This window comes from Cynocephalus volans, chromosome 3 (assembly GCF_027409185.1).
Source record: "Cynocephalus volans isolate mCynVol1 chromosome 3, mCynVol1.pri, whole genome shotgun sequence".
Taxonomy (NCBI): domain Eukaryota; kingdom Metazoa; phylum Chordata; class Mammalia; order Dermoptera; family Cynocephalidae; genus Cynocephalus; species Cynocephalus volans.
The window spans coordinates 1,160,053-1,182,071 of record NC_084462.1 but is presented as its reverse complement, the minus strand read 5'-3'; the positions used below and the strand labels follow the sequence as shown (position 1 = coordinate 1,182,071).

The following is a 22,019-nucleotide window of genomic DNA, read 5'->3' as shown; positions in this document are numbered from 1 at the left end:
AAAGGATCTCAGGGACTCCTAGGGGACCCTGAGCCGTACTTCTCAAACTGCTGACATACAGGTACACAGTTTTGAAATAAATTTCCAAAAATGAAAAAAAGTTTTATAAGTTTGGAGACAAAACTTGACCTAAGCATACACACAGTTTTAAATTACTTATCCTAGTGGGAGCGTCCATAGATCTCATCATAAAAGCGTAAAGTGTTGGATGTCAACCCAGCCGCCCAGCCCACACTGGAGCTGTTCAGCATATGCAGTATATGTGCCTGTGGCCTTAGTAAAATCGAAAAAATCCCAAATCTGGCTCCCAGGATAAAGGACCTGTCGGAAATAAAAGTTTCATACATTGACATTTCCCCTACAGTGAACATGAACTCTGCTATGTTCTAGTTTATTCTATTTTATTTAGAAAAAAAAAAAAAAAATGCTGGTTGTGACTGAGGAGCCTGATGTCGCACCCCGCTAACGGCTCAACGTTCATAGTTTGAAAAACTCTAGGCGACCTTCTGTTACTTCCCAGACAGAGTCCACTCCTCCTGACTGTGCAGTGCTTGGCAGTGCCAAGTCCTGTTTGGAATTATTTCACTCGTGGCTGCTTTCCCTTGAGCCCGTATGACCCCCAGACAGGCAAGGAATGGGTCTGGCTTGTTCCCGGCTGCGCTCCCAGCTTCGGGCACAGAGCCTTGATAATCGCATAGCAGGTACGTCATAAATGCATGTGCAATGAATCACTGAACAAACAGCGAGCTGGGGACAGAGTTGGGACTGCTATCCCGCCTATTCTGCTCCCCAGGACTCAGTTTTGTCCACATTATTTCCAAAGACCCAAGCAGCAGACTCGCAGCAGGCCCCTGCTGCCCTCACCCAGCCGCTGCTCACCCCCGGGAGATGCTTAGAGCTGTCCTTCTGGAAGAATCAGACCTAAATTTCCCACCAGTCTCAGGGCTGGGACTACACCTCCCGTAAGCCTCTGCTTCCGCCAGGTTCCGTTCCCCTCAGTCATGGGGGTGTCTTTCCTCAGCCCCCGCACCCCCAATTGCATTCCTTCCACCCTGCAGCCAGGGCTGAGCATCCCCTCCCTCCCGCGATGAGCCTGCCTCAGTTTCTCCAAAGAGACACCCCAAGCGGCCACCCCTTTCTCCTCCTCCGGACGCCCCCGATGAGGAGGGCTGTGCTCTGCGGGGCTTGTGAAGCGCCAGCCCGCGTGCGTTTTGGTGGAAAGCCTTCGGCCCCTGCTGAGGGTTGGGGTGGGGGGACCGAGTGGCACTGGGATGGGGGTGTCTGGGCGTACGCCGTGTGTTACTGAGGCTGCGTCTGGAGTGCGTAGTTCCGGCCAAGCCTCGCCCCGGGGGACGCATCACAGGTGCTCACGGGACATGGAGACGTCCGCGCCGAGGGTGGAAGTCGCGCTTCCGGGGGTCTGAAGCTCGGGGTGCTGTCGGGGTGGGGGTGTGTGTGATCCCGAGACGGCGGCAGCCTGGCACGTGATGTGTGTGTGTCCTTGTCTGATGTCTCGGTGTCCCTGACGGCCCCGGTTCCAGTCCCAGCTCTGCCACTTCCCGGCTGTGTGCCTTGGGGCAGGTGGCTGAACTTCGCTGTCCCTCAGTTTCCTCATCTGTACAATGGGCATGGTAAAAATAACTGTTTTAGAGGGCTGTTCTGAGGATTAAAAAGTGTAAAGCGCTGGGAATAATGCCTGGCACAGAGTAAATACTTATAAGAATAAATAAATTAAATAAGTCCTGGTTATGTATCTTTTGCATGAGGCAAGTGCTGGTGGTTGTGGAATGTCTGTGTAACCTCACAGGAAATGTGGGCATTTGTAGGATTCGTATGTCTCTGTCTTTGCATGTGTAGTGTGTGTCTGAATCTTTGTGTGTGTTATGTGTGCTCCTTTGTGTTTATGTGTGTGATGCATTACTGTGGTGGGGTGATGTCCCTTTGTAACCTTGTGTGAAATGTGTGTACATTTGTGATGTATGTGTCCATGCCTGTTTAGGCATGTGGTGAGAGTATCTTTGTACGTCTATATATTCAGTGCGTGTGCCCGTGTGTCTATGTTGTGTGTATGTGTTTATGTTTAATGTGTGTGACTGTATATTTGTCTGTGATATGGGTCTGTATGTATTGGTGTGTGATGTATTTATGTTGCTGGGCTTTTTTTTGACGGCTGGCCAGTAAGGGGATCTGAACTCTTGACCTTGGTTTTACAGTACCACGCTCTAACCAACTGAGTTAACCAGCCAGTCCTTTGTGCGTAGTTTTGTATGTGCCGTGTGTAGCTTTGTATGTAGGAGTTGTGCATGCCCAAGTGCATCTGTGCATGTGATGTGTCCGTGTGCATCCACATGAGTGGTGTGTGTGACGTGCGTATCTTATGTGTGCCCATATACATGTATCCTGCATGTCTTTTGGTGTATATTGTGTCTGTATGTAATATGTGTGTCTGTGTCAGTGCATATGATGTGTCTACGAGTCTCTGTGCAGGTGATGTCTGTGCGTATCTGTGTGATGTGCATGTATGTGATATTTGCATCTATGGGTGTTCTTTGTTGCCTATTTGTCTATGGAATGTGTGTGTGTGACTTTGTGCCTCAGCGTGTCACTGTGGTGTCCGCGTGGATCTTTGTGGTGCATGTGTCTGTGGATCTGAGGTTTTACTTTGTCTGTGGCGTGAGTCTTTGTGATGCTTTGACGTTCCTGCGTGGCTCGGTGCATCTGTGCTGGGGGCCGGCCTGCCTGTGTGTTCCTAGGGTGTCGTCCTGCGTCTTTGTGTGTGACGTGTACGTGTCCCCGTCTGCTGATGGCTGTCCACCTTTGTATGTGATGTGCTTGTTTATGAGGGTCCCTGCGACATATGTTGGCTGTGTGTGGGCTACATGTGCCTGACATCTGCATCTTAGCGTGCAGCACACGTGTCCATATTGGTGGCATGCCACAGCAGTGTCCGGGCCGGGCACCGTGGACCCTGCGCATCCCCCCCACCCCCACACCACGCCAGGGTCTGCCGGTCCCTCCCCCTCCTCTCTCTTCCCCTCCCTCCTGGCAGGCAGTGCTACCGGGAGCCAGTTGCCATGACGACACTCCCTCCGCCCTCCTCCCACCCGTCCTCTGACAGGCTCTCCGCTCCCCCAATCCCTGCTACCCTCGGGGGCGGGGCCCCATTCTCGCGCCCCCCATCCTACCCTCTCCCCCCACCCCAGCAACCCCGGCTCCCCAGCTCTTCTCCTCTGTTCGCCTCTCCATCCCTTCATCTGTCTGTCCCTTCAGAGAGGGGGAGGGGTACCGGAGCCAGTAAGCAACCCCTCCCTCCTCCTGTCCTGCGTCTCTTGCCCCTCTCCTGGGCTGGGGGGAGGCCAGGGTCGCGCGGGTCCCCATGGCTGGGGGCTGAGGGCCCGCCCCCCTCCTCCCCAGCCGCCACCACCTCCACGTCCCTTCCATCCTCGACAAGATGCCTGCCCCCGGCGCCCTCATCCTCCTTGCGGCCGTCTCCGCCTCCGGCTGCCTGGCGTCCCCGGCCCACCCCGGTGAGTGTGCCCGGCCATCCGTGTGTTCAGTGACACCCCCCCACACTGCGGCCTCGCCGCCTGCCCGGGGGTCTGCGGCGGGGCTCCTGCTCCGTCACCTGTGTGCGCGTCTTCCCGCAGCCAGCGGGGCCTCGGGAGCCGCGGGGACGGTGCCTCTGTCGGCAGGGCCTGCAGGAGGGAGGCTGGGGGCTGCGTGGGGAGGGGTCCTCTTAGGCAGCGTGTGTGCATGTGTGCACGCATACGTGTGTGCAGGTGTTCGTAGGGAGCCGGGGAAGACGGGGCCTCCGGGAGAATTGGGGGCACAGGGGAGGAATACAACACAACACAGGAGGCCGTCTCTGGCTTCGCGGAGGGCCAGGGCTTAAGGGGTTCCCTTCTAAGGGGCTCAGGCTGGGGACAGAGGACATGTGTGTGCTCCAAACGTTCCTAAAAGAGACAGGTCTGAACCCCCCTAACTGGGGTGGGGGAGCGCCAGCATGGGGCAAGAATCTTCTCCCAGCCTGCAGCTGGGATATCATCCTCTTTCCCAAACAGGGGGTAATGAGGCTGCCAGTGGCAGCGTATTTTAAATTCTGGGAGCTCTAGGCCTCACTATTACTCCTCCTTTCCTCATTCCTCACTGGAATTCATCCAAGCCTGGGGTGAGGGGTTGGGGTGCGGGGGTCCCAGCTTAAGGCGAAAGGAGGGACCCCACCCCCAACCCAACCACCTGGGAAGGCCTCAAACTACAACTCCCACAATGCCCTGGGCCATCCAGCTCCTTTGCCAAGGAACCCTGGTTGCAGAGCATCATAGGAGTTGTAGTCCAAGACTAGCCAGGATGGGAGGGGCACGAAGTCCAGGAGCCAGGGGCTCGAGGCCGGGACCCCAGCCCAGCCCTGTGCCCACAGATGGATTCGCCCTCGGCCGGGCCCCACTGGCTCCTCCCTACGCCGTGGTCCTCATTTCCTGCTCTGGCCTCCTGGCCTTCATCTTCCTCCTCCTCACCTGTCTGTGCTGCAAACGGGGCGATGTCGGCTTCAAGGTGAGGTGCATGAGGGGATTCAACGTGGAGAGGAAGACTCCAGCAAGGCCTTTCCCCCAAACCCAGGTGGTTGGCAGGGGAAGGGGGGCAGTAAGCCTGACAGCACATTCTGACCTGACATTATGGCAAGATCTGGAGCCTTGGGATCCAGAAATTGGGGATGAAAATTGGGCTGGGATTGAGGGAGAGTTATGAGAATGATAGGGAGAGATACTTATGGGGAAAAGGATGGTGGTGTGTCTCTCAACCCTATGTTTTCCCACTCCTCACCCCTCCTTGCCCCAGGAGTTTGAGAACCCTGAAGGGGAGGACTGCTCTGGGGAGTACACTCCCCCAGCGGAGGAGACCTCCTCCTCACAGTCGCTGCCTGATGTCTACATTCTCCCGCTGGCTGAGGTCTCCCTGCCAATGCCTGCCCCACAGCCTTCACACTCAGGTACTGCCCACACCCTAACCAGGATTCCATCGTCCTACAGGACAGGGCTGAAGTCCTTGAGTGTCTTCCCCAGGGAGCTGAGACCTGGGGCAGTCAATGGGAAAGGCAGAGGTGGAAGGCCCAGAATCTTGGAATTAGCTTACAGGGAGGCAGAGATCATCTCGGTGGAAGCCATTGTTTAATCCAAAACCAGATTTGGAGATTCTTGTGGGGCAATCAGCATAGATCTCAATCTCAGAGGCAGCCAATGAGAGAGTAAAATAACATCAAGGGATCTTGGGATGCCAAGGGGAGAACTGATTGGATGCTGAAATCTTCTGGGCAGCCAATGAGGAGGCTGAGATCCTGCCATGGAATGTTGGAGGCAGCCAATGAAAAGAGATGAGTGGAGGGTATTGGTGGTGTGGGGGAGAGAAGCTCAGGGGTCTCCCCTCTTATCCCCCACAGACATGACCACCCCCCTGGGCCTTAGCCGCCAGCACCTCAGCTACCTACAAGAGATTGGGAGTGGCTGGTTTGGGAAGGTGAGTGGGGCTGAGGGTGAGAGGTGGGGGTGGTGGTGGTCAGTATCCATACAGTCCCGGGCTGTGGTCCTGTTCTATGTCCATCCCCCCTGCTCTCACCACCTCTCATCTGTCCCTCGCCTTCTCCCCCGCCCCCACAGCTCACCCATTCCCCCTCTATTGCTCACCCACTCCCACTGGCCCCATCCCCCCACATCTGTCAGTCAGCGCTTCCCTCCTCACTCCATTGACCACTCCGCCTCGCCACCCGGCTCTCCATGCGTCCGTCCGTCAGTCCATCCTTACATCCGTCCCTGCGCCCACTGGACTCTGTGCCTGTGAGTCTCAATTCATATCTGATGGGGGACGAGGATGGTGGGATATGAAGGGAGAGGCTGAAATGGAGGGGTGAGTTGGGAGCCCTGGGGTGGAGCTGGTCCTGGGGGGACAGGGCGGCGGAAACGGCACTTGCTGACTTCTGGGTGCCTCCTGACCAGGTGATCCTGGGAGAGATCTTCTCTGACTACACCCCAGCCCAGGTGGTGGTGAAGGAGCTCCGAGCCAGCGCAGGGCCCCTGGAGCAGCGCAAGTTCATCTCAGAAGCACAGCCGTACAGGTATTGGAGGCTTCTGCGTGGAGGAGGGCTCTGGAGGCCCAAATGTCTAGGCTTGTGTCTCAGTTTGGGAGTGAGAGGAGCATAGTGTGGAGTCAAATCCGGGTTCAAATCTTAGACCTACAACTTCTGGATGTGCAACTCTGGCACGTGAGTTTCCCTCCTGGAGTCTCAGGTTCTTCCTCAGGACAGAGCTAGGGATATTAGGTGAGTATGATATTAGGAGTATGATGGAGGTGGGTGGAGCAAAGAACCTGAGCTAGAGCCCTGTTGTCTCCACTTTGAACTTCAGTATCTTTATCTGGAAATTGAGTCCAGGAAGCCTGCATGTTCTCAGGAAGAGGATAGCTGAGAGGATGCGAGATTACCCTGTGTTAAGTGCTGGGTTCCTGATGGTGGTTCCCTTCCTCAGGCCCCTGCTTGTGGGTGAGGAAGGGCGGAAGCAGAATCATAGACCACGGCCCTGAGCAGGTACCCAGGCAGGCTGTTAAGGAGCTCTGTCTCCCACCTCCCTACCCACTGCTAGACTGTGAGGTTTGGGAAGACTCTGTCCCTCCCCTGCTTGGTCTCTCCTCCACTGTAAGGTCTCCTAGGATGAAGTTTAGATAAACATTTGCCAGATACGTGCCTTGTGAGGTAGTGAGTTCCCTGTCATGGAAACAGTGTGTACGCAGAGCCCCCTTATCAGAACAATTGTAAAAGTGGCCTTTACCCTGAGAGACACAGACATTGGACTTTGGCACTCCCTTGCTCCAAAACCTCCCATGGCTCCCTATTGCCTACAGGACAAGTCCCACTCTTTGCTACAGCCCATAGGCCCTGCATAGCCTGATCCTTTTCCCTTCCTGCCACTGTCCTGCTCACTCCAGCCACCCTGGCCTCCTCACTGACTCTCCCACATGTCAGGCTCTTTCCTGCCTCAAGGCCTTTCTCCTTGCTATTCCCTCTCTCTAGAATATCACTCCTTGCTCACTCACCCCCAGCTTTGAATTGGGGGCTCCCTTCCCCTCCTCAGGTCTCAGCACAGAGAAGCCTTTCCTTCCCCAAACCTCCCCTCACCGACTGCCATCTAAAAAGGGCCCTAGGATGCTCCATCACATCATCTCGTGTGTTTTCTTTATAACACGTATCCCAGTTTGTCATTATTTTATCTGCTTACTTGCTTATCAAATGTCTCTTCCTAGACCCATGCTGGCAACCACTAGCCATACGTGGCTATTTAAATTTAAGCTAAATAAAATGAAATCAAATTGAAAACATTTCCTCAGCAGCACTTACCATATTTCAAGTGCTTGATAGTCACATGTGACCAATGGCTCCCGTACTGGACAGTAAAGGTCTAGAACATTTTCACCTTCATGAAATTCTGTTGGACAGCACAGGTCTACACTGGCGGCTCAGGGTCCATCTTGTCACCTGAGTACAAGTGCCATCAGCCCTCAGTAAATATTCACTGAGCGAGCCACAGACCTGAGATCAAATCCCAACTTTGCTGTTACCAGCTGTGTGACTCCAGGCAAGTCATTTCACCTCTCTGAGCCTGTTTTCCTCAGGATCAAACAGGGATTATCATCCTGCCTAGCAGGGGTTTTGGTAGAGTCTGGCAACAGAAGTGGCCAGTCTTGGCTCAGATTAGTGGGTGTGCAGAGAATCCAAGCCTCCTTCTACATCTGCAATCCAAAATCTCCCATGTTTAGGATGGCTGGTTAGCTCAGCTGGTCAGAGCACAGTGTTGTAACACCAAGGTCAAGGGTTCAGATCTCTGCACCAGCCAGCCGCCAAAAAAAGGAAAGAAAGAAAGAAAGAAAGAAAGAAACACAGTAAAGAGAGAAAATATCAGAGAATGATAAGTTCCATCAGAAAATGAGGCAGTATGTGATAGACAGGGGCCACTTTAGATAGGATCATTGGGGAGGCCAGATTGACTAGCAGAAATGCAAAGCATTGTGAGAAGTGTGTTCCAGGCAGCAGGAACAGCAAAGGTTACAAGATAGGCACAAGCTCGACAGGAAGGAGCAGCCTTGGAAATGCAGTTAGAATAGAGGGCAAAAATAAAATCAAACATGTTAAAATCAAAACAATAGTAATAACTAGGATCTCTCACTGTGTACCACCTCCTTTCTGACCTCACTAAATTCTTCTCCACAACATATGAGGGAGTTACTATTACTGTCCATATTTTTCAGATGAGGAAAACTGAGGCAGGGAGAGACAAAGTGCTGTATCTGAGATTACACACCTAAAGTTAGTCGGCATTCAAATCCCTAAGCCTGACTCTCACCAACAGGGTGAGGGTAAAGCGGTGGTACCCAGCCCAGTGCTGGGGGGCAGTGAAGCTTCCTTAGGAGATGATGTTGAAGATGAGGCCTCAGGAGGAGGGAGACTTTTTTTTTGGCTCGCTGGTACGGGGATTCAAACCCTTTACCTTGATGTTAAAACACCATGCTCTGACCAGAGAGAGAACTGTAAATGCAAAAGCTTGGAGCCTGAGCAGGAGCCTGTGTGTTTGGGAAGATGTGCACAGGGTGATAAACGATGCTGGGCCAGCCTGAAGGGGAGGAAAGACCAAAGAGCCTGGGCTGTCTCCTGGGGTTGCCGGGGAGCCACAGAGGTCTGAGAGCAGGCAAATGGCAGGTCAGGGACAAACTGAAGGGGAGAGACTGGAGTCAGGGAAACTGGGAGGAGGCCTGAGCCAGGGTTGTGGGGATGAAAAGGAGGGGACAGAGAAGAGTCAGGGAGCAGGAATGAAGGCTGGGGGTGGGTAATGTGAGGAGGAGGAGAGGCAAGGGAGTGCCCGAGGGTCTGGCCCCAGGGACTATGGGCCAGTGAGGGTAGTCCTCAGATGGCGGCCTGGGGAAGGAACGTGGGGAGAAAGACTCTGAGGTGAGGAAACCAAGACCAAAGAGGTTGACACAACAGTTTGGTTCTGTTGGAGGGCTGGGGTAGGACGGACGGGGCTGCTTCCCTGACCCAGCCACCTCCCCATCCTCAGGAGCCTGCAGCACCCCAATGTCCTCCAGTGCCTGGGCCTCTGTGTGGAGACACTGCCCTTTCTGCTGATTATGGAGTTCTGTCAACTGGTGAGGGTCTTGGGAGGGGGCGGTTAGGGGAGGGCAGAGTGGGGAGCTGGACGGGTCAGAGGCAAGCCTAGGGTCCTAGGACTCTTTGGCATCACCATCACTGAGACACCTGTGTGGCATGCGCTACCATTTCTTGAGCGCTCCCTGTAGAGGTGGCTTCTGTTATCACCTCCCTTCCAGTAGCGGGGAAACTGAGTATCACAGAGGCTGCCCTCTGAGACCAGAGGCCACCCCCATTCTGGCTTCAGATTGGCAGAAATGTGCGTGCTTGTGAGGGGCTGCTGGTGCTGACCCCTCCGTGTCTCCCTCCCAGGGCGACCTGAAGCGTTATCTGCGGGCCCAGCGGCCCCCTGAAGGCCTGTCCCCTGAGCTTCCTCCTAGAGACCTGCGGACACTGCAGAGGATGGGCCTGGAGATCGCTCGCGGACTGGCGCACCTGCACTCTCACAACTACGTGCATAGGTGGGCGGCTGGGGAGCCACGGGGAGGGGCCCCGGGGAAGGAGCTAAGGGGGAGAGGCCAAGAGAGAGGGAGGTTTGGTTCTGTTGGGGGGTTAGGGTAGAAAGGAAGGGAAGGGGAGGAGTCTCACGATTGGCTGAAACAAAAGAAAGGAAACCCGAAGAGGGTCTGGAGGAGAAGAAAGAGAAGGAATCAATGCAGAATGGGCCCGAGGGAGGAAACAGTGGAGAAAGGGGAGGAGTCAGAGGGACGAGAAGTGGGAGGAGCCAGGAGGGGCGGGGGAGGAGTGAGGAAAGGAGGAGGAGTGAGGAGAGAAGGTATGGGGAGGCGGGAGGAAGCAGGGGTGGAGAGAGGCAGACCCGAATGAGGGGAAGCCGTCAGGGCGAAGCGAGCGGAGCCTGGGTGCGGCAGGAGGGCTGCCCCTGCGCTCACCCCGCCCCGTCCCGCCCGCAGCGACCTGGCCCTGCGCAACTGCCTGCTGACCTCCGACCTCACCGTGCGCATCGGAGACTACGGGCTTGCCCACAGCAACTACAAGGTGGGGGCTGTCCTCCGTCGGGGCGGAGGGCTGAAGGGGTACCCTGACCCGCCTGACCACGTCCCGGCCCGCCCCCAGGAGGACTACTACCTGACCCCAGAGCGTTTGTGGATCCCGCTGCGCTGGGCGGCGCCCGAGCTCCTTGGAGAGCTGCATGGGACCTTCATGGTGGTGGACCAGAGCCGCGAGAGCAACATCTGGTGAGGGTCCCAGGCCGCGGGGGGTCGGGGAGGGCAAGGAAAGTGAAAGGGTCACTGGATGCCACCCGGCTCTACAGATGGGGAAACTGAGGCCCGGAGGGGAAGGCCTCTTGGAGTGTCAGGACTGGCTCTGATCTCTCTCTACCCCTCTGCTCCTTGCAGGTCCCTGGGGGTGACCCTGTGGGAGCTATTTGAGTTTGGGGCACAGCCCTACCGCCACCTGTCAGACGAGGAGGTCCTCGCCTTCGTAGTCCGCCAGCAGCATGTGAAGTTGGCCCGGCCTAGGCTCAAGCTGCCGTATGGGGATTACTGGTGAGGGCCGGGCCCTGACCTGGGACCCTGACCTTCCACATCCCATCCCAAAATGGTCGCAGCACCTCTCACCTCATTTCGTACACCATCCACAAGCTCACTTGCCCCGTGATACCACCCCGAGAGTGGAGAGGGAACATCCACACGCCCTCTGCAAGCATCTGCTGCTTAGAAGGGGTAAACTGAGGTGGGGAGTAGCAGAGCTGGGATTAGACCTCTGCTACTTCCTTGTCTCTGATTCCAGAACTCACAGCCCAAACAGGGACACCGCCCTAACCATCATTTCTTCACATCTGCCTTGCTGTCCCCTCTTCTTTTAGGGTTGCCCTCATCTCTGTGGGTGTCTTCCCCCCACTTTCGGGTCTCAACCCACCCTTTGCAGTTACCCTTCTCTCCCTCAATCTCTGCCCTCCTCTGTTGCCTCCTCTCCCTCTGGGTCTCTGTCCCCCTCTCGCTGGGTCTGTGTCCCTACTCACTCTTGCCTCCTCCCTCTCTCCAGGTATGATATCCTGCAGTCCTGTTGGCGGCCACCTGCCCAGCGCCCCTCAGCCTCTGATCTCCAACTGCAGCTCACCTACCTGCTCTCTGAGAGGCCCCCCAGACCCCCACCCCCCCCTCCCCCACCCCGAGATGGTCCTTTCCCCTGGCCATGGCCCCCTACGCACAGTGTGCCCCGCCCGGGGACACTTTCCTCGCCATTTCCCCTCCTGGATGGCTTCCCTGGGGCTGACCCTGACGATGTACTCACGGTCACTGAGAGCAGCCGTGGCCTCAACCTGGAGTGCCTGTGGGAGAAGGCCCGGCGAGGGGCTGGCCGGGGTGGGGGGGCACCTCCCTGGCAGCCGGCGTCTGCGCCCTCAGCCCCCCACACCAACCCCTCCAACCCTTTCTATGAGGCGCTGTCCACGCCCAGCGTACTGCCAGTCATCAGTGCCCGCAGCCCCTCAGTGAGCAGCGAGTACTACATCCGCCTCGAGGAGCATGGCTCCCCACCTGAGCCCCTCTTTCCCAATGACTGGGACCCCCTGGACCCAGGAGTGCCTGCCCCTCAGACTCCCCAGGCCCCCTCCGAGGTCCCCCAGTTGGTGTCCGAGACATGGGCCTCCCCCCTCTTCCCTGGGTCCCGGCCCTTCCCGGCCCAGTCCTCAGGGTCAGGCAGCTTCCTGCTGAGTGGCTGGGACCCCGAGGGCCGTGGCGCCGGGGAGACCCTGGCGGGAGACCCTGCCGAGGTGCTCGGGGAGCGAGGGAACGCTCAGTGGGCTGAAGAGGAGGAGGAGGAGGAGGAAGGCAGTTCCCCAGGAGAGGACAGCAGCAGCCTTGGGGGCGGCCCCAGCCGCCGGGGCCCCCTACCCTGCCCCCTGTGCAGCCGCGAGGGGGCCTGCTCCTGCCTACCACTGGAGCAGGGGGATGCTGTGGCTGGCTGGGGGGGCCACCCTGCCCTTGGCTGCCCCCACCCCCCAGAGGACGACTCATCCCTGCGGGCAGAGCGAGGCTCCCTGGCCGACCTGCCCCTGCCCCCCCCCTCTTCGGCCCCCCCAGAATTTCTGGACCCCCTCATGGGGGCCGCGGCACCCCAGTACCCCGGGCGGGGGCCACCTCCCGCTCCCCCCCCCCCGCCGCCACCTCCCCGGGCCCCCGTGGACCCAGCTGTGTCCCCCGACCCCCCCTCGGCCGTGGCCAGTCCCGGCTCAGGACTGTCATCTCCGGGCCCCAAGCCGGGGGACAGTGGCTACGAGACCGAGACCCCTTTTTCCCCCGAGGGAGCCTTCCCAGGTGGGGGGACAGCCGAGGAGGAAGGGGTCCCTCGGCCGCGGGCTCCCCCCGAGCCACCCGACCCAGGAGCGCCCCGGCCACCCCCAGACCCGGGTCCCCTCCCACTCCCAGGGACCCGGGAGAAGCCAACTTTCGTGGTTCAAGTGAGCACCGAGCAGCTGCTGATGTCCCTGCGGGAGGATGTGACAAGGAACCTCTTGGGAGAGAAGGGGGTGACTCCCCAGGAGACAGGACCCAGGAAGCCAGGGAGAGGCCCCGGGAACAGAGAGAAAGTCCCCAGCCTGAACAGGGACCCAACAGTACTGGGCAGCGGGAAGAAAGCCCCGAGCCTGAGCTTCCCTGTGAACGGGGTGACAGTGCTGGAGAACGGGGGACAGAGAGCCCTGGGCATCGAGGAGAAGACAGCGGAGAATGGGGGCTTGGGGTCCCCAGAGAGAGAAGAGAAAGTGCTGGAGAATGGGGAGCTGACACCCCCAAGGAGGGAGGAGAAGGCGTTGGAGAATGGGGGGCTGAGGTGCCCAGAGGCCGGGGAGAAGGTGCTGGTGAATGGGGGACCGATGCCCCCAAAGGTCGAGGAGAAAGTGTCAGAGAATGGGGGCCTGAAATTTCCCAGGAACATGGAGAGGCCACCAGAGACTGGGCCTTGGAGAGCCCCAGGGCCCTGGGAGAAGATACCCAAGAGTGGGGGTCCAGCCCCCACGATCGGGGAGCCAGCCCCAGAGACCTCGCTGGAGAGAGCCCCCGAACCCAGCGCAGCAGCCTTGCCCCAGAACGGCGGGGAGACAGCCCCTGGCCCAGCCCCCAGCAGCGGGATGCTGGAACCCGGGACCGAGAGGATAGCCCACGAGACTGGGGGGGTGCCGAGAGCCCCCGGGGCTGGGAGGCTGGACCTCGAGAGTGGGGGCCGAGCCCCAGTGGGCACGGGGATGGCCCCCGGCGGCGGCCCCGGAAGCGGCGTGGACGCAAAGGCCGGATGGGTAGACAGCACGAGGCCACAGCCACTGCTGCTGCCGCCGCCACCGGAGACACAGCCGAGGAAGCTGGAGCCAGTGCTCCCGAGAGCCAGGCCGGAGGTGGCCCCCGAGGGAGAGCCCGGGGTCCCAGACAGCAGGGCCGGCGGAGACATGGCACCCAGCGGAGACGGGGACCCCCCCAAGCCCGAGAGGAAGGGCCCCGAGATGCCACGACTTTTCTTGGACTTGGGACCCCCTCAGGGGAACAGCGAGCAGATCAAAGGTGAGGAGGCTTTGGGGAGAATAGTTGTAGGCTGAGATCTGGCTCTTTCTGAGGTGTGTAGAGGGAGGATGTTGGCCCCGGTTGACCAGCAGGTCAGGCTGTTGGTAATGAATGCAGACCATGCAGCCACTCGACCTGGGCTCAAATCCTGGCTCTGTTCCTCCCTAGCTCTGTGACTTTGGGCAAATGTCCTTACTGCTTCATGTCTCAGCTTCCCCACCTGCCAAAAACAGATGACAAGGATAGCACCTACCTCACAGGGCAGATGTGAGGGTTAAATGAATTAGGACTTCCAGAGCGTTTAACCTAGCGCCTGGGACTTGGTAAACACTTTGTTTTTATTAATGCGATTCATTTAGACCAGGGGTCTCAAACTCAGATGCCTGCAAGGCCAGACAGTATAGGGAAATGGATGAAGTGGGCTGGAGGAGGTGGGGTGAGGGTGTGGAGAAAATGTCTTGTCTAGAGTAGGCAGCCACTTCTCAGGAATGCTCACCTGGTGTTGCCGAAGCTGCTACTTTTCCCTTTTAAACCAGAGCTTTGGGTTTTTTAAAAAAATAGTTGCCCCCAGTTCAAAGAAAGCCTGTCTGTGGGCCAGTCAGGACCCTTGGGCTGCCAGCATGGGATCTCTGGTTTAAATTTTCCATTAAGCTAAGGAATCTATCCAGTGAGCCAGGCCCTGAGCTGCCCAAGGCTGGGACCAGGGAGCCTCAGATCCTTCCCTGACCCAACACATCCCCCATGGCACTGGTGAGCTGGAAGGCATAGAAATGCCTTTTCTGAAAAGTGAGTTTTGGTAGGAACACAGGAGGTGTTCTGCCACAAACAGGACTACTTAAGAGAAGATAAATGGAGAATAAACAGTCCCTGTTTAGATATGGACATAGGGAATATAGTTCCACCAGAATATCTGGGAGGCCCAGTTTCCTTAAATACTGGTTTGAAAGTTATAAATGGCTGGGTCCTATTTTATATTGGCAACATCACAGCCACACGTGAGAAAAGGGTTATTTATCTCCACTTACCAGAGGAGCCTGTGGCTCAGGGGGTCAGGATCAGGAAGGGGGCTGGGCACAGGACTTTCCTTCCTCAAAGCCAGTGGTGTTAGAACACTACCAGGTTGTTGTGGGGAGTTTGCAAATAGCTATGTCAAGAATGACCCTGGGCAGCATGACAAAGTTGGGGGATGAGCAACTAAGATGCTCCAAAGGTCTGGGTTAAGTTAGGATTGCTGGGTGAGAAGAGGCTGTGAATGGCATGCTTTTTTCCACTCATTGAACTCCTACTCATCCTTCAAGACTCCACCCAAATTTCCCCTTCCCTAGGAAGCCTTTCTGATTTCTAAATGCTATCACCCTGTCCTTTCTCTGGGTACCCACAGCCCCTCATAGCTACCTCTGTGCAGCACCTCCCATGACGCCATCACCCTGAAATGGTTGGTCAAGGAAGGCCTCAATAAGGTGAAGGAAAGTAGGAGTAAGCCAGGTGGACATCTGGGGAAAGTGTGTTCCATGTAGAGGGCACTGAGATAGATGTTAGCTTGGAATGTTTAGAAAATAGTAAAAGGTCAGTGAAACTGGAGTAGAGTGAATGAGGGGAATGGAGTGACCCAGATGGAGTGATCCGTCTTCCTCCCTGCCCCTCCGCTGACCCTCCTCTCATCCCCACCATTGTCCCCCACAGGGCCTGGCACATGGTTCACTTAAGCACTAAAGGAGGAATGAGTGGCCCCTGTTCATTTGCCAGTGAGGAAATAGAGGCTCAGAGAGGTGGATCTGCTTGTCTAGGCACACACAGCGAGTAAGCAGGATAGGCCTGGGATTCAAAGCCAGGTTTTCTTCTCCCGGGACATAAAGTCCTTCTCTCCCAGCAGGCTGAGATCTGGGAATCATAGGGCAAAGGGCCTGGAAATGACTAGAAACCCCAACTTTGGCAGTCGAGGGCCAGAGAGGGGAAGTACTTAGTCAATGCCACACAGCAGGGAACATTCATTCATTAATCCCACAAATATTGACTGAGTACTTTTATATGCTCAGGGCCTGGGGATGCAGCCATTAATAAGCCCGACTCAGTCTCTGTTCTGTGGTGAGGAAAACACTAATCACATTGCAACAGAAGTATAGTTATCCACTGAGATCATCTGCTTGGAAGGAGAGGTGCTTGGTGATAATGGGACTCAGAGCAGGTGGGCCTGACCTCCTGGGAGATCTCTGAAGGCTTTGAAAATCTAGAGATGGAGGATGAGCAGGACTTGCTCAGAAATGAGTTCCAGGCAGAAGGAACCGCATATGCAAAGGCTCCGGGATGGGAGGAACAGGGAGGCGGCCCACGTGGTTGGATGGAGGTCAAGCCAGGAGGTGGGGACAGAGACTGGAGAGGTCAGCTGGGCCAGGGCACTCAGGCCCGGTGGGCTGTGGGGAGAAGTTAGGGCTTTATGCTGTGGGCATTGGGGATCCACGGGAAGGTTAAGCACTGGGGCCGGGGAGGCAGATTTCCCACTCTGCGTGAAGAAAGGCCCCCACTGCAGCCCTTCAATTCACAGGTCGGGGGTGGGGAGAGGGAGGGACTGAGGTTTAGATTGTGCCAGGGCTTACCTGAGGACACACAGCTAGGTGTGTGCTGCCTCAGTTTCCCCGGGGACAGGGACTCACCAGGTCTCTCCCCTCGCAGCCAAGCTTTCGCGGCTCTCGCTGGCGCTGCCGCCACTCACGCTCACACCGTTCCCGGGGCCGGGCCCGCGGCGGTCCCCGTGGGAGGGCGCGGACGCCGGGGCGGCTGGCGGGGAGGCCGGCGGGGCGGGGACGCCGGGGTCAGCGGAGGAGGACGGGGAGGACGAGGACGAGGAGGAGGACGAGGAGGCGGCGGCGCCGGGCGCGGCAGCGGGGCAGCGGGGCTCCGGGAGGACGCGGGCAGCCCCGGTGCCCGTCGTGGTGAGCAGCGCCGACGCGGACGCGGCCCGCCCGCTGCGGGGGCTGCTCAAGTCTCCGCGCGGGGCCGACGAGCCCGAGGACAGCGAGCTGGAGAGGAAGCGCAAGATGGTCTCCTTCCACGGGGACGTGACCGTCTACCTCTTCGACCAGGTGCGTGACCCGGAAAAGCGCGGGCCCCGGAGGGCGCGGCCTAGAGCGAGCGGGGTGGGGCCTGGAGGGAGGCCTAGCCTAGAGTAGAGGCGGGGCCTGGGCGAAGGCCGAGGCGGGGCCTGGGCGAAGGCCGAGGCGGGGGCGGGGCCTGCGGAGAGACTCGTCGGAGGACGGAGCGGGACCCGGAAGACGGGAATGAGGCCTCGAGTGTGAGGGTGGGGCCAGGGAATGGGGCGGGGCCTTGAGGACGGGCTGGCCTAGAGCGGGAGTGGGACTGGGTGTGGGCGAGTCCTGTAATGGGGCCCGGAGGGCGAGGAGAGGCCTGGAGAGTGAGGGAAGGAAAGGGGGTGCTTGGTAGTCAAGTACTGAAGCCTGAAGAGGCTAGGGGTAAAGTGTTGAGACGAGGACCAGGGCGTGGCCCGCATGGCGGGGCGGAGCCTATGCGGTTTGGGGCGGAGTCTGTCGACCAGAGCTGGGTAGATCTTACCCACTAGGGCAGCGCCGTGGAGAGGCTGTGGGTGGGACTTAAGAGATGCAGCAGGTAGTGTTAAGATATTTTGGGGTGCGGTAAGGGATGGGTGAGCCTAATGACCGGGGCGAGGCTTAGAGTGATAGGTTGAGGATTGTTAAGAGTAACTGGGGTCGAGGGGGATAGTGTTAAGAGAAAAAGGGTGCGTCGGTGCTTATAGACGGGGTGCATACCGGGCTGAGGTCATGAGATCAATGAGAACAGAGTAAAGAGCTGGGGCCTGAGCTCCTGAAACAAAGGGAGGACTTCGAGGGTTGGAGCGGGGTCACTTCTGAGAGCACGGCTTAGGAGCTTTGGGACGCGATCATCGCATCCGGGAAAGGGATGTGCACAGGATGGGGTAGGAATTTGGAGGGCAGTAGGAACAGGAAATTCTTGGGCCTCAATTTGGACGCCCGTGGCCTAGATTTTGGAGATAGGTGGGTCTGATGGAGATGGGGTGAGGTTCCCGTGCAGGCAGCACGTTAACGAGCAAGCGTGGAATTCTGCGGTGGGCTGCTTAGCTGTAAGTGGGGCTTGTCTGTGGGCGGGGTTCAGCAGTCAGGTAAGGAACCTCCAACCAGGTTGAGGTGAAGACTGGCCCGAGGCTTCAGCCACCACTTCAGAGAGTGCGATTCAGTGATTATAAATGGGGATGCTTGAAGCCCCAGAAATGGTAGCGGGATTTGTTGCTTGTTGGGAATACGGTGGGTGGAATGTGACGGTTCGTCCCCCCTCGCTTCCCCTAATCTGCCTTCACAGGAGACGCCAACCAACGAGCTGAGCGTCCAGGGCCCCCCCGAGGGGGACTCGGACCCGTCAACGCCCCCAGCGCCCCCGACGCCTCCCCACCCCGCCACCCCCGGAGATGGATTTCCCAGCAACGACAGCGGCTTTGGTGAGGAGAAGGGCCCGGAGACAGGGCCGAGTTGGGGGCGGGGTCTATGGGGCGGGTGGTGCGAGGGGCGGGGCCTGAGGAGAGGCAGGAGCGGAGGGCGGGAACTGAAGTTACGGACGGGAGCCCACGTTCTCTCCTCTCCCCCGCTAGGAGGCAGTTTCGAGTGGGTGGAGGATTTCCCGCTCCTCCCCCCACCAGGCCCCCCCCTGTGCTTCTCCCGCTTCTCCGTTTCACCTGCGCTGGAGACCCCGGGGCCCCCCGCCCGGGCCCCCGACGCCCGGCCCGCAGGTACCGTGCTCCAGGCTTTCTTTCTGCCCTGTCTCCACCTTTGCCCATCTCTTTATGTCCCCATCCGTCTCCCCCGACCCTTGTTCCCATCTCTAAATTTCCCTCCTCTCCGTACTGTCTCTTCCTTCCCCTACACCCCCCACCCCCAGTTAGAAGTGATACCCCATCCACCTCTGGAACCAGCTCAGACCAGGCGGTATCCATTAGTCTTGAGCAGTCACGTCCCTTCCCTGAGCCTCAGTTTCCCCTTCTGTAAGGATCTCCCATGACTCTTGCTCATCTTTATCCCATCTCTGGGCTCAGACTCCTGTCTGGCACTTGCAGGATCACGATCCCACCTCCCTTGGGGGTGGGGTGGGGACAAGCTGATCAGAGGCAGATAAGGAGAGAGGAAACCAGCATGCTCAAAACTGGTTAATATGAACCAGAGCGGAGAGGATATGGCCAGGGAGTTCTATAACAATAGCAACAACTAACACCTAGCAAGTACTCACATAGACCTTGCAATGTGCTTGCCACATTTTAACTTATTTAATCCTCACTGCAATCCCATTGGGAGGATTCTCAGTTTCATCCCCATTTTACAAAAGGGAAAACCGAGGCACAGAGAGAAGTGAGGATTCAGAATTAAAGCTGGGACTACGTAGCCTCGGAGTCAGTGCCCTGTCTAGTAGTCAATATTTGTCAGGTTCCTTTCCTGTGGCTTTTCCCATATGCAATATAGCTGATCCTCATGGCCACCTTGGGAGGTCATGTCACCCTTAGTTTCTAACTGTACCTGAAGTTAAGGCCAGTCTCTGAGAGGAGGGCACAGGCAACACTCATGGGCAGGACTGGGGCTGGGTTGGGTTCTCTGCTGCCCCCTGCTGCCAATCCAGAGAACACCCCTGGATGCAGAGCTTGTGCTGAGCCCGGCAGGTGTTCCCGGAGAAGGGAACTGAGAAGGTAGAAGATGCAACTGGACCTTTACAGGGAGGGTTCCATTCCTACTCTCCTGATTCTTGCCTGAGTCCAGGTGTTGGTCCTGCTATTTCTCTGCTGTGTGACTTGGGGCAAGTCACTTTCCATCTCTGTGCTTGTGTCCTCATCTAGAATGGGGATGATAGTAAGATCTAACTCATAAGTGTTGCGGGGATTCAATGGGTTAATCCTCCTGTGTATGCAGCATGAAGCCTCTGTTAGTTGTTATTGCATTTCATTAAGTAGATGTTTGTTGAGCTTCCACTGTGTGCAGATGCTGTGCTGGGCATGGGGGATTTTATGCTGAGCAAGACCTGGTGAGCCCTGCCTTGTCCTGCCACAAACATTGACCACATAATCCCACAATAAATGAATAACTGTAAACCTAGGGTTGCTGAGAAAGCAGATGACAAGAGCAGAGGGCTTTGTCTCCCCGGTAGAAGTGTCACTTAACCAGAGACTTGAAGGGTTGGTAGTCATTAACTAGGTGAAAGGGATGGGGACAGCATTCTAGCAGTGGGAACAGCTTGCACAAAGGGCCTGAGGCAGGAGAGAGCTTGGCCAGTTCAAGGAACAGAAGGGACACCAGTGTGGCTGGCGTTTACTTAGCGAGTGTGGAGAATGGAGGGGGTGAGGTAGGAGTGGGCAGGGAAGACTAGGTAGGGCTTGGGGTGGGCTGGGGGACTGGGACTTTGTCCTGGGGGTGCTAGGGAGCCACAGAGGACTGTAAGCAGGGGAGGGGCAGAGACAGGGTTGTAGGAAGACCCTCTGGGGCCACGTGGGAGCTGAAAATGGGAGAGTGGAAGCTGGAGCACTGGGGAGAGGCTGAGGCGAGGGTCTGGGTGGAGAGGATAATGAGCCAGGACCATAGGAATGGATAGGAGGGGACATGGCAGAGAGAGTCAAGGGAAGGAAGAACAGTGGCGGTGGCTGACTCTTTACTTGGCTGCATCCTCAGGCCTCACCCCAATGTCATTCCTTCCCTGAAGCCCCCATCTCAGGGTGCCCATGAGGACAGGGTGTGGTGGGTTCCAGGGCATGAGGACACTGGCTAAGCGGTAAGTCAGGTCTGAGGGCAGCAGGACCAGCAAGCAAGGATGACTTCACCTTTAATCACCAGGAAAAGAGACGGAGGGTTCAGTCATGCAAAACCCCAAATCCCTTCACTTGGTCAACAAATATTCCCTCTGCAGTGTGGGCTGGGAAGGTGCTGGGCCCGTCTGTCTCTCAAGACCATGGCATGGAGGCCCAAGGTGGAGTCCCTCTTTCTGTGCTCAGAGTGGCTTTGTCCACTTAACAAATATGTACTGTGTGCTGAGTGATGCCACTTGCGCCAAAGTCTACCCACTCCTTTGAAAATAAATGAGGGTTATGCTTCCCATTTAAAGAGGGAAACTGAGTCTCAGGGACGGTGGGAGGGCATTGACTTGACTCAGGCCCCGCAGGTAAGAAGTCCAGAGTAGATAGCGAGGGAGCCTGATATGTGGTCCTCAGTGAGAATCTTCACCTCCAGACCCTGGGTTTCTGGACTGTGGAATGGGTACGACACTCACTCTACTCAGGAAGGCCAGAGGGGGAATCGTAGGAAAGTTTAGTGAGAGGCTAATGAGGAGAGATTTTTCCATAGGGGAAGGGTGCTTTGTGACAGGCTGGGTAACAGGGACATAGCAGTGACCATAGTCATTGTCCTCACTGAGCTTACATTCTAGAGGAGCAAGCAGATAGGAAGCTCTTCAACAATGGCTGGGGTTATCCCAGACTGAGAAGCATGGGGTGTCAGGGGGGACTGCTTCCTAGAGTGACATGGGAAGAGTGTTCCAGGCAGCAGGACTGGGGTCGGACTATGCCTAGAGCATTGGAGGAATCGTGAGGAGGTCAGTGTGCCTGGAGCAGAGGGGGAGAAAAGGAGTCAGTGAGGACAGAAAGGGGACAGAGCAGATCATGCAGGGACTTGTGGGCCTTTGCTTTCACTTTAAATGAGTTGGAAGCCATGAGCCTGTCCCCCAATTAATTCAGTTTCTTTATCCATTCTCTCTGCCCTCAGGCCCCGTGGAGAACTGACTCTCCGCAGACCTGACCCCCCCGTACCCCCAGAAGAGGGGTTGAGAGTAGAATCCTCTGTGGACAATGGAGCCACTGCCACCACCACAGACATCGCCTCTGGGGAGGCCCCCGAGGCTGGGCCCTCCCCCTCCCCCACCATGTGCCAAATGGGAGGCCCTGGCCCCCAGCCCCCCAGCCCCCCGGATGGCTCCCCTGACCTCCCTGACCCCCTCGGTGCCAAGTGAGGCAGGATGCCCCTCACCCTCCCTGGAGAGCCACCTTTCTTGGAACTGAACTGAACTCTTTTGGGCCTGGAGCCCCTCGACACAGCAGGGGTCCCTCCTCACCCACTCTGGGCCCCAGACAGGGGCCCCAGGCTTTGGGGACCTGGACACCCCCGTCTCGCGTCTCTGCTTCCCCAGCCTGGCCCCTGGAGGGGCCTCTCGTCCAATCCTTCGCGTGGCATTTTCACATTATTTAAAAAAGACAAAAACAACTTTTTGGAGGAACGTGTGGGGCCTGTGTGTTTCAGAAGTAGGGA

General features: G+C 57.4%; 2 protein-coding genes across 2 annotated transcripts; both read left to right on the top strand.

Moving 5' to 3' along the window:
* Window positions 1–634: 634 nt before the first annotated feature.
* Window positions 635–5,741, top strand: LOC134371806 (serine/threonine-protein kinase LMTK3-like). Its single transcript, XM_063088660.1, has 7 exons — window positions 635–701; window positions 3,204–3,294; window positions 3,415–3,527; window positions 4,418–4,551; window positions 4,837–4,987; window positions 5,435–5,511; window positions 5,652–5,741. The coding sequence occupies exons 1-7, from the start codon at window positions 635–637 to the stop codon at window positions 5,739–5,741; spliced, it is 723 nt and encodes a 240-aa protein (XP_062944730.1).
* Window positions 5,742–5,767: 26 nt separating this feature from the next.
* On the top strand, window positions 5,768–21,573 carry LMTK3 (lemur tyrosine kinase 3). The gene is made up of 12 exons (XM_063089849.1): window positions 5,768–5,828; window positions 5,988–6,106; window positions 9,096–9,183; window positions 9,497–9,645; window positions 10,096–10,180; window positions 10,259–10,380; window positions 10,543–10,692; window positions 11,192–13,701; window positions 16,372–16,781; window positions 18,052–18,187; window positions 18,338–18,475; window positions 21,480–21,573. The coding sequence occupies exons 1-12, from the start codon at window positions 5,769–5,771 to the stop codon at window positions 21,494–21,496; spliced, it is 3,984 nt and encodes a 1,327-aa protein (XP_062945919.1). The 5' UTR covers window position 5,768; the 3' UTR covers window positions 21,497–21,573.
* Window positions 21,574–22,019: the final 446 nt, after the last annotated feature.

Bases quoted from the DNA above. Each gene is read 5' to 3' on its own strand.
- LMTK3 (XM_063089849.1), top strand. From the start codon at position 5,769: ATGCGTCCGTCCGTCAGTCCATCCTTACATCCGTCCCTGCGCCCACTG. The intron at 9,646-10,095 runs GTGGGCGGCTGG...TCCCGCCCGCAG, and splicing joins TCTCACAACTACGTGCATAG to CGACCTGGCCCTGCGCAACT. The intron at 13,702-16,371 runs GTGAGGAGGCTT...CTCCCCTCGCAG, and splicing joins GAACAGCGAGCAGATCAAAG to CCAAGCTTTCGCGGCTCTCG.
- LOC134371806 (XM_063088660.1), top strand. From the start codon at position 635: ATGGGTCTGGCTTGTTCCCGGCTGCGCTCCCAGCTTCGGGCACAGAGC. The intron at 3,528-4,417 runs GTGAGTGTGCCC...CTGTGCCCACAG, and splicing joins GGCGTCCCCGGCCCACCCCG to ATGGATTCGCCCTCGGCCGG. The intron at 4,552-4,836 runs GTGAGGTGCATG...TCCTTGCCCCAG, and splicing joins GGGGCGATGTCGGCTTCAAG to GAGTTTGAGAACCCTGAAGG.